This window comes from Callorhinus ursinus, unplaced genomic scaffold (genome assembly GCF_003265705.2).
Source record: "Callorhinus ursinus isolate GAN/ISIS: 27379988/994484 unplaced genomic scaffold, GSC_fseal_2.0 scaffold10, whole genome shotgun sequence".
Lineage (NCBI taxonomy): Eukaryota > Metazoa > Chordata > Mammalia > Carnivora > Otariidae > Callorhinus > Callorhinus ursinus.
The window spans coordinates 74,514,142-74,525,596 of record NW_027397072.1 but is presented as its reverse complement, the minus strand read 5'-3'; the positions used below and the strand labels follow the sequence as shown (position 1 = coordinate 74,525,596).

At 40.1% G+C, this 11,455-nt stretch overlaps 1 protein-coding gene across 3 annotated transcripts in view; it reads right to left on the bottom strand.

The window, feature by feature from the left end:
• SRBD1 (S1 RNA binding domain 1) overlaps positions 1 to 11,455 on the bottom strand; it is a 200,271-nt gene that overhangs the window by 183,587 nt on the left and 5,229 nt on the right. For all 3 annotated transcript variants that reach the window (XM_025868898.2, XM_025868899.2, XM_025868901.2), the window contains exons 2-4: positions 10,882 to 10,961; positions 7,334 to 7,514; positions 530 to 895 (exon numbers count right to left, since the gene is read on the bottom strand). In XM_025868898.2, the coding sequence (XP_025724683.1) occupies positions 530 to 895; positions 7,334 to 7,514; positions 10,882 to 10,961 (627 nt within the window). The remainder of the gene's footprint in view (positions 1 to 529; positions 896 to 7,333; positions 7,515 to 10,881; positions 10,962 to 11,455) is intronic.

Here is an 11,455-nt window from a genome sequence, read left to right as displayed (position 1 = left end):
TGGGAGGGATGGGGGTGGCTGGGTGACAGACATTGGGGAGGGTATGCACTATGGTGAGCGCTGTGAATTGTGTAAGACTGTTGAATCACTGATCTGTACCTCTGAAACAAATAATACATTATATGTTAAAAAAAAGGAAGACAGCAGGAAGGGAAAAATGAAGGGGGGGAATTGGGAGGGGGAGACAAACCATGAGACACTATGGACTCTGAGAAACAAACTGAGGGTTCTAGAGGAGTTGGGGTGGGGGGGATAGGTTAGCCTGGTGGTGGATATTAAAGAGGGCACGTATTGAATGGAGCACTGGGTGTTATACGCAAACAATGAATCATGGAACACTACATCAAAAACTAATGATGTAATGTATGGTGATTAACATAACATAATAAAATAAAATAAGAAAAAAAAAAAAGAAATCACTGGCAAAAGTGAAAAGAGACCTGAAAACTCCCAACCCTTTCTTAGCCAGTGGCACTCCTATCCTAGTCAAAAAGAAAGGAACCCCACAAACTAAAATGACTACACATACCTGTACTATGTCCCAGTTCATTTCCACCTCCTCTTTAATGCTGTTGGCATTTGCTGGAAACCTCACGGGCTGCCCCTGAGGACATGTTTCAGTCTTCATTTTCTTTAAAGGGGACTGACCAAATGTAAAGTCATCTTCATTCTCTTCCTTCTTGCATGCACCTTCCCACACGGTGCTCGTGGATGGCATCTCAGCAGTGTTGACCATGTTGGTTTCTTCGTCAACTTTCAGCTTTTTGGTCCTCTGACCCGAAGGTGACCGAGCTGAATTCTTCCGTTTTGTCTTTGCTGTTTTCAGAGTCTTCACACTATCCAATTCATTTTTTCTGTCTTCCAAATCAACATCAGCAATAGCCACAGAGTTATTCTATCAAACCACAAATAGAACACAGGAGAATTAAAAGAAAAAACCGAATGCTCTAGAATATTATTCAGCAATAAAAAGGAACAAATTATTGAAACACACAATAACTTGGAAGAATCTCACAGAAACTATGTTGAATGAAGGGGGGAAAAGCAATTTGCAAAAAGTTACATACCTTATAATTTACATAACATTAATGATGTATGCTTTATATAACATTCCCGAAAAAATTAGTGGTTACTGGGGGGGTCAAGATGGGGGTAAGGGTCCGAAGGGAGGTGGGCGTGGCTACAAATAGGCAAATACTAGGCAGTACTAGGGATTCTTGTAGTGATGGAACCATTCTGGATGAGGGATACACATATGCATACATGTGATAAAATTGTACAGAGCTAAACATACAGAAATACACAAATAAATGAATACAAAAAAACTGGAGAAATCTCATAAGATCTCTGGATTTTTATCAATATAAATATCCTGGTTGTGATATTTTACTATAGTTTTGTAAAATGCACCAATGGAAGAAATTAAAGGGTACACAATCTCTGTATTATTTTTTATAACTGTGTGTGAATCTATAATTATCTAGAAATAAAAAGTTTCATTTTTTAAAATGAGTAAAGGATAAGTCTACGCATGCTGGAAAAACCAAGATTTAAAACTTGCAATCAAAAGTCAACCCTTTGGGGGAAAAAAGTAACACTCATACACTCCTAAAACTCAACAGACTATACCTGCCACCAATTTATACAGAAGGGAACAGAAAACACAGCATGACAGCAGAGTGGTGTCAGGCATTTTTCTTTAGGAAGAATCTACATAATAGTCCATACTACTGTCCAGGGGCCACTCTCTCCACCACCTCCCCCCCATGACAGCTAACCCTAACCCTAACCACCTGGCATTCATTTTGGCACTGGAGTGGTAAATAACATACAGACCCTACCTGTATGGAGTTTACAATTTCACAAGCTAGCCTGTTTCTGGTTACCTAAGCAGATGCAGATGGCACAAACTCAAATAAAAGAAGAACTCCCAAACTATTCAGTCAAATTCAATTTTCTCTCCTATCAGGTTATTTTTCCAGAATTACTGACTACTGAAAATACTGGGAACTACTATAAAGAGCATCCCCAACCTAATACCCACCCACCACTACCTAACCTGGAAATGATGTACATTAGATAGCCCTCTGAATATTACATTTTTAGCTGAAACATAATGGATAAGAACAGAGATATAAAAATAGAATGACTCCTATGTCCGTAAGAGTTGATAATAACCTGATCAAATGACTTGATATAGTAAAAGAAAGGTGTCAACCATGCAGAGGGCTGTCTGTCAGCCATAGGGCAGCAGAAAAAGAGGAATTGTAAAAAGCAAAGATGATCAGCATTCTTCTAAGCAATGTACAAGGAAGAGGAAAGCTTAGCAAACAGACTCTGAGTATTTTGGTCCCAATGGTAAGACAGCCCTCCTATGAGACAGATACATCAGACTACCTTAGATTCGTGCATTTAAAACATTTGATGTCATTGTGACAAACATAATGCCTAGACCACAGTAGGCATTCATTAAATCCAATAGAATGGATTTATCTAATTCTCCCAATCTGGACCCATGCTCATCAAGTAAATTTCCGATTCTTATTTAAGTGCCTACTTACTTCAACCTCTGAGGAGAGACACTACCAGTCAGAAAAAATTTCATGTTCTTATGATTATTATATCAAATCATTAATTATTAAATCAGCACTCTGGTTTTACACATCCCTCTTATGAGCATGGCTGAGGTAAAACCACCCATGAGAGATATATTGGTTCCTGAAATGCTGACAAAATCATGTTGCTAACTTAGAAACCCAATTCCATCACCTACTATCTATTATCCATGAGCAAATCACTTCACATTTCTTGCCTTGGCTTTCTCATCTATAAAGTTAGGATAGTAACAGCACCTGCCTTGAGGGGTTGTTGTGAGGATTATGAAAGCTCACACAACCGAAGTGTTGAACATGTTATGTTGCCTGGCTGATGATAAGCACTAAAACATCTGCAGATCCCACCATCATTAGAGCCACTACCATACTAGACCACTTCCTAGTAGAGGGAAAAGGAAGTAGACAAAGAAATGAGGAAAAAGTAAAATGACCGAGAGGAAAAAAAGAAAAGTCAGCAATCATAAAGACTTTAAGGCATCCTCTGTGTAGTCTTCAGGCAAGATTTACCTCGTGTTTCTCAGTGTTGTCCACAGACCCTTCCAGGGGGTCTGCGAGGTCACACTCTATTCATAATAATGCTAAGACATGCTTTGCCTTTTTCTGTTGACATTTCACTGAAGTACAACAGCAATGGTAGCAAACCCCAAGGCAATGGCACCAAGCAATAGTAGCAATCACTGTTCCCTTCACTGCCACACTTGCAGCAAAACGATGTAAGTTTCATTTAACAAAGCCGTTAAAAATTATTCATTTTTAGGGGCGCCTGGCTGGCTCAGTTGTAGAGCATGTGACTCTTGAACTCAGGGTTGTGTGTTCAAGCCCCACACTGAGCATGGAGCCTTAATTTATAAATAAATAAATAAAGTATTAATTTTTAAGGTCTCAGTCCTTGAAAACACACCTTTGTAATACTCTATGCTGAAATAGCGAGTACACATAAAATACTTCTGCTGCACGCCAGTGCATACGGATGTGCAGTGGTCATCTCAAAGAAAAACGCTCATGCATCCGTTTCAGTTGTGAACCAAACCAGCTTCTTTTTCCATAAAGCAGCATTTTTACTTGAAATAATGACTGACAAACTATGGTTATTCAGACTTGGGTATCTGGTGGACATTTTTTCAGAAATGAACTGAGACTGTCACTTTAAGGAAACACCTGACATTTGCAACCAGTAGTAAATTTCAGGCTTCAAAAGTGAAAATTAGAATTTTTGGAAAATTTGTATCCACTGTGAACTTGACAGCTTCCCAACACTGTGATGAGACTGGAGGTTATATTAACAAATGTGTTTTTTTGACATCAGATAATGAAAGATGCCAACATTTGGAAGAGCTGCATAAATCGGTGAACCGATATTTTTCAAATGACCGATATATGTCATAAAATCATGCATGGGTAGAAGACCCATTCAAATAACACGAACCAGTGGATTTTAATGTAGTAGAGTATAAGAAGTTCATTAATATGGTTTCAGATTCCACAATGAAACAAACTTTTAAGAAACTACCATTTACTGAGTTTTGGTACCACATCAAATAAGAATATCCATCTGAAAAAGCTTTTAAAACATGTCTCCCTTTTCCAAATACATATCTGTGTGGAGGTGGGTTTTCTTTACACATTTCAGTTATATTCTAGTAGGTCAGACATTAAAGACATCTGTAAAAATGTAAGTAATGTCATTCTTCTCATTAATTTTTTCTTGTTGGTTGGGAAAACATATACTTATTTTTCATTAAAATAAAAATTAGCTGCATTAACACGTACTAGGTTTTTTAAAAAACTAATCAATATTTTAATTTCTCATTTTTAATTTTTATATGGTAAATAGCAATATCAATAACCCACATAACCAAAAGTTCCTTGGGGTCCTCCTTAAGTTTTAAGAGTGTAAAGCGGTTCAAAGACCAAAAGTTTGAAAGAGGTAGATCTAAACTATTGAAACATAGGGAAATCTCTCTCCATTTTATGAAGCTTCTAAGATTCTACAGCCTGTCTCAGTGATATACTCAAGTTTAGTAAGCCTCCATGAGAACATTTTCCTTCCTTACATTCAACCTGAATCTTTGGCAGACTGAATAATCAAAGTTCATTTTCTTCTGCCTTCATTGCTTTTTTAATCAGCCTTAACACTCCACATGGTTATTATGTAGCCTATGACTAAACCCAAGACTCCAAAAAGAATTTGACTATTCTTCTTTTTGCTGTCTCTGAAAGCAGTCAACTATCTAAAGCAAAAAAGTAGCTCATTGTGTCTTTTCCAGTCAAATCAGTCAGCAGGCTTTGGCCTTGGCCTGTGTTGTACTGGGTGAGCTTGACAGATAACTGGAGACGGATAAGGAGCTGAAGGGAGGCTTCTTAAAAATTAGATTTAAAAGCATTTTTATACTCTGTAGCAACTGAGCCACTGGAATAAAAGTTGACGAGAGAAAAGAAAGGAGATGACTGAAGACACACAGACCTTGAGCAAGAGGGGACGGCAACGACAGCCCCAGCGGTGGGACAAATCCCGGACAGGAAGGATGACACTTCCTCCATCATAACAGGACAGAAGAGGAACCCAAACATAGCTAGCCCGGTTGTGAGATAATGAGCTTCCTGTGTTCGCAAATACGTAAAAGGCAATGTCATCAGCTGAGAGGAAGAGAAAGGAATTTAGGAAGTTTAAGAAATGAGAAAAAAAACTGGAAAAACATATCTGCCAGAGAAAAGGAAGGAGTCTACCAGGTATTCTTAGTGTAATTTTGAGGTCTGAGATTATGAATCTAAAGGGAAACAAATTCAGTCAAGGTTGTTCTCCGCAAGAGTCAGCTGCTCGGTGCTGGCAGAGCAGAGGCGATGGCTCACCCGGTGTCGGCTCTGATCGGCCCTGTGTCACTGAAGGAAACAAGGGCAGAACTGGTGAGACTAATAAAAAGTGACTGAAATGAGACATTCCGTGGCCTGGACTAGGTAAGGTAGGAAAAGAAAAGGGCTGACTGATAGTGATATGTGAAGCAGATCTGGTGAAGCGCTGGAGTCCAAGGATTAGGTCGTAGCCCTCGGCCCTGGCTGTCCACAGAAGTCACCTGAGAGCTTTAGGAAAGAAATACTGCTGAGGTTCGGGCTCAGCCCCACCCCTAGAATCCTTTCCATGTTTAACTGGTCTAGGACAGGGACTTCAGCACTGGCATTTTTTCAAGCTGCCCGGGTTGAGAGCTACCAAGGAGAAGATGTGACAAGGCTGGAAAAGTGTGGCCATGAGGGCACCTGGACAGTGAGCTGGGAGAACAGAAAATGGTAAGATGGTGCTCCGAATGCCGGATGCTTGAAAAGGAATGTCAGTAGCACAGTTTTTGATGATGGCAAGATTCAGGCTGAGTTCCTGAGAGGGGTGGTGAAGGCAGAGAAGACACAGTCCCTGGAGATGAGGAGGTCAAAGAACCAAGAACAGAAGGCCCTAGGGAGTTCATCCAAATGGAGGGGAAATCCCCAAAAACAACAGCAGAAGGTGGCAGACAGGGGATGAGAATTGGAGCTGAGCTAAAGTGGCCACCGGCTTGGTAAATGCCAGCAACATAGAGAGGAAGAGGCTAAATAACGATTAATTTTGTCTATGATGTTTGCTAAAAATAGTTATAAGGAGGCTACCAATTCTAGTTCTACCGAAAATAAGGTTTTCAATTATTTTGTTCAATGGTGACTACAGCAGAGCAGAACGCCAAACCTAATGAAATAAAGTCTTCTAACATGCTCCATGTGCTCTCGCTGAGGTATAAAATGGGTGAATTTTGGCAATTCTGAAAGAAAATTTTAAAAACCCCCAGAATGTTTAAGTGAAAGACTTTCTAATTCTTTTTTATACACATATAACTGAGCATTACTGAAAGAATCAAGAAATCACCACAAGGGTTCTTAAGCTGTACCTTCTTGAGCTATATTTTAATATTTAGAGGCTAGGCATGTGCACATTCTACTGAAGAGAGGGTTCATAACTTTTGTCAGATTCTCAAAGGGTTTATGATCCTAATGCCAAAAACCACTGAACTAAGAGCTATTTTGTAGGTTAGGCAATCAAGCTACTTTTTAGGTGCAGCCATGCCACGCTTAATGAAAAACCTCCAAATTTTGCCAACAAGGTGATAGAAGTCAATACTTTCTCAGCTATAGGTAAAGCCTACTCACCCATTCAAGTGTGTTCAGTGAAAAGCTTGTATGTAAAGATGAAGAAACAGAGGTACTAAATAACAGGAGAAAGACTGATTTAAATAAAAGCCCTAAGAGCAAAGCAGGTACAATATAATGTCCTCTACTATACACAATAAATGTGTCCCTGAAAAGTCAGGTTTCTACTGCATATTGAAAGAGTATTATTTCAAATGTACCATGGAAGCAGTTTCTTAAGCGGAGTACCATAGAGAATGATTTTGGAAATGCACAACACTTTTTGTAATGCAACAAAGCCTGTAATTTATTGCTGTTGTTGTTTTAATCCAGATCAGTATAAATACATTGTTTGCTTATAGCAAAATACATCAATATGTATTGTTGATACATATTCTTTCCCCTCCAACACAGTGGGTCTAATGATAAATATTTTACGGCCTGCAGTAGAGAATGCCACTGCCCTGTACTTTTGTCAACTACCTACACTGTTCTGCTCTCTGTAAGGAGAAAGTAGCGTCACCAATTAGGAAAGCACTATAGAGTTCCCTCCACCCAACTCAAGCACCTACCAGCTCCTCCTTAACAGCCACGCCTTCCGAGCCATCACTGATCTGTAGGGTGGTCTTCTTCACTCGTGGCACCCTCTTTGGTCTGGATTCTTTGGAAACAGGCTGCTTACGACTTCTGGGGGCTTTCTTTTGGGGCTCCCAGGCACTATCTTCCTTGTCATCTTCTTCAGAGGCAGATGATCTAAAAGTAAAGTGACAGAAAAATATCTAGGAAAAATGAAGCTAAATGTTAAAGGCAAAAGAAACATGCTTCTTGAAAGAAAAATAAGGTAGGAGGTGTTTAATATAAAATGGAGTGATATGAGCACAGGCTACGAACAGATATAGCTAAGTACTAAAATAAGAGTTGATCGAGGACCAATAGCCCCTGATATGCTATGAATCACAGGTCTCTCCATTCCCCTCTGGTGAGTGAGAGGGGGATGGGATGTGATATTTAGAGGCTAGGCATCCCTCCATTCCCCTCACACACACACACACACACACACACACACACACACACACATTCAAAACAGAGAAAACCATTTATTACCTTAAGCAATTTACTGAGTGGTGTCACACCATAGTCATTGTAAGGTTTACCATTATAACAGCAAAAAGTGCTTAAACAATTTCCTAAGAAATAATCAAATTTACTTATTCAAACCAATGTAAGGAATGGGAAATGGTGCTAGGAAACACCCTAAATTACATAAAGTTAGCACCAAGACCCTTCCAAATGCTTCAATTAACCGTTTCGTTTTGTTTTGTTTTTCCCTTTCACAGAATGGATTTCTTTCCTAGACTGGATCAGGTGCAGCTACAGTACTTTCTAACAATCCATGAATCAAACTCACAGCAACAGCAGAGGAAAAATAGCCATGTGAACTCTGGTAAAGGAACATCATGCTCCTGCCAACCCACTTAAATCTACGTCTACCCCCAATGTAAAAGGTCAGTATTGGTGGGAAGGACAACCACTTCCTTCACTAAGGCTAGTGAATAGGGTATCTCGCTTTTTGAATGGTTTTATGTTCTGCCTAGAGGCAAAAACCTGATTAAATGACTTCTTCTAAATTATGCTATCCTAGGTCAAGCCACTGATAGTTCCCCCCAACCCCCAGTGAGTTCTCTTCAGAAGCAGATGCAAACTAAAGCCTAAGAGTAGGCAAAAACAAACAAAATCATTTAAACTCACCTAACACATAGCAGTGGCATTGAAAGGAGGGAGAATTAGAAAACTAAGGAAACAGAAAACCAGGGTTCTGCTCATACTATCTCCAAACTAGCAGAACAACTTCATTCCAGCAGGAGCGTGGACCCCAGTTTATAGGGGAACAATGCAAAAGTCACATGACAGATACAAAAGGGCTTTCAGGTATCAGAAAGAAAAACATAAGAACAGGTATTATTTTATATGTAAGGCAGTTTTAAGTCATCTCCCACTAACCATACCTGACCTATTACTGGCATCTGGCCGTCACTTCTTACAACACATTCTTCACACCTTCCAGGTCTTTCCAAGGTCTTCACGCCCCTGGTTTTCCTCCTACTTCCCTGGCAGCTTTTCCAGCTTCTCCTTGTCCCTTTGCTTACCGCTCTTCCTCTTCCCAACCTTTCAATGTTGGGATACTCTAAGACTCAGTCCTCAGCACTCCTCTAAGCAATCTTACTAGACGACCTTATCTTATTCGATAGTGGAACAGAGAGGAATCTCAATTTTCTATCTCCCTTTCCCACTTGACCTGAGCTCAAGACTTGTATATCTACCTTCATTGGATGCCTCACAATCATCTCAAACTTACCAAGTCCAAAACAGAACCCTTGATTTTACCACCCTCATACCTGATCCTCTTCCAGTCTTCCCCAAATTCCTGTCTTTCCTTCACACCCCAAATCTAATCCATCCCCATATATGGTCTAGTTTATCTTCAAAATATATCCCAAATTAGACTACTTCTCACCACTTTCACTTCCAGGACCCTAGACTTCTACAGTAATCTCCTTAACTGACCGCTTGCTTCCATTCTTGCTCCCCTACGGTCACCAAGGAATCAGAATGATCTTTTACAAATGTAAACCAGAGCATGTCACATCCCTGCCCCAAGCCTTCCAATGGCTTTCTAACCCACTGTCACCAGCTAGACCCCAAGACCTGACCTTTATTGCCCACCTGCTTTGTTTACATTTTTCCTTAAGCTCTTCTTTTCAGCTTACCTCTTAACTCAGGCAAATGAAACCGGAAACCACCCTTCAGGTGATGGCAACTGCCCTGACAAGACCTCTCACTGGCCCAGACCACTCAGCTCCTTTGAACTACACCCCTGACTCATGCCTGCGCAGATGGACTTTGGAGCGACCCCTGGAATGACTGGCAATTACCTTTACCTCATCATAATACTAAAATCTCTGCCCAAAGAGGAGGCTCAGTGTCATTTATATGACACTCAATGTATGTATAGGCATGATTCCTTAAGGTGCACGTGCAACCTGATGCCTGCCTCTACACAGATGACAAGGCTTCCCTATCTAAATATTCATCCTAACCATAAACAAAAGGTACCCATTCACTCTCCTTGGAGGCTTTGAAAGCTATTCCCCATGATCTCTTTATTTGCTGCAAATAAAGTTTACTTTGCATGACAACCCCACCTGGTATATCTGTGACTCACCAAGGAGCAAACTCATGTTGCTTCAGTTACACCACTTCAAATAAGACCATAATGCTCTGTCATGGCCTATTAGGTCCTGCCCATTCCCATCTCATTTCCAATCACTCTCTGCCTTGGTGACTTGTCTGGCCACACTGGTCTTACTGTTCCCTGAACACACAAAGCTTGTTCCTGCCATAGGGTCTTCACACTTGCTGCTCCCTCTACTTGGATCTTTACAAGTTATAGTACTTCCAAATTTCATTTAAATCTCTTGCCACATCCTCCAAAAGAACTCTCCTGAATACTATATCCAAGATGTCCCCTGCCCAGAACCACTGACCACGCTCTCCCTTGCCCTGTTTTATGTTCCTTTAGAGTACTTATTACTGCCTAACATTAATCGGTCACTTATTTAACAAATATCTTCAGGGCACAAACACTACAGTGCTCTAAAGCAGAGGTTCTCAACCGGAGACAATTTTGCCCCCATGGGGAATATTTGGCCATGTCTGGAGACATTTTTGATTGTCACAACTGGGGAGATGTGACTGGCATCTAGTTGGTAGAGACCAGGGATGCTGCTAAACATCCTACAACGCAAAGGACAGTCTCCACATCAAAGAATTATCTGATCAGTAGTGCTGAGTTTGGGAAACCCTACTTTGAAGTGATATAAAAAACTCCCTGCTCTCATGGAGCTCATATTCTAGTGTAAGTATCATGTTATATATTTAGTTGGTTACTTTCTCTCTCCTTGTTCAATAGTTTAACACCAACACTGAAACAGCACCTGAGACACAGCATGAGTTCAATAAACATTTGTCTCATGAGAGAATGAAAAAGATACAAATGACTTTCATTCCTCCTTAAAATATACATCATTCTCCTAACCCCATATGAAACCAATATGCTTACAATTCAGACAAGGAAGAGAATTCATCTTTGGATACCACAGTCTGGACCTTTACTTTTGCTCTTCTTGGCAATGATGACATCTGGAAGAAACAGAATATACAATCAGCATGATCTGAATCACTTGAATGACTGATCACTTACGTTGTCTACCAAGTGATGTGCCATTCAAAACTAATGCTCCAATAGCTCTGCTGTTAAAAAGTGCCACAGGAAAAAAAATGAGAAGCATTCAAAAGCCTGAACACTGGTTTCCCCTCCCATGCAGCTGCCAACTTTAAGAGCAGCTAACAGCCTTCGAATGGTTTAAAAGCCTGATGAGTATGTACCATCTTTGGAAAAATGTAAGCTCCAACAGGGTGACAATTTTTAGTTTCGTTAGAGTTATATGCTTGCATATACCACAAGTGCTATTAGATGGCTCATCAGTCAGCAAATTATAAAATCCTTTATTAAACTGTAAGAAATATTTCCCCACTTCTTTATCTTCTCACAATATAAAAGAAAGGCCTTTCTATAAAGTTGACAGTCAAATAAATGATGTTGATGGACTGAAGAAGCAGCCAGGTTATTCCTA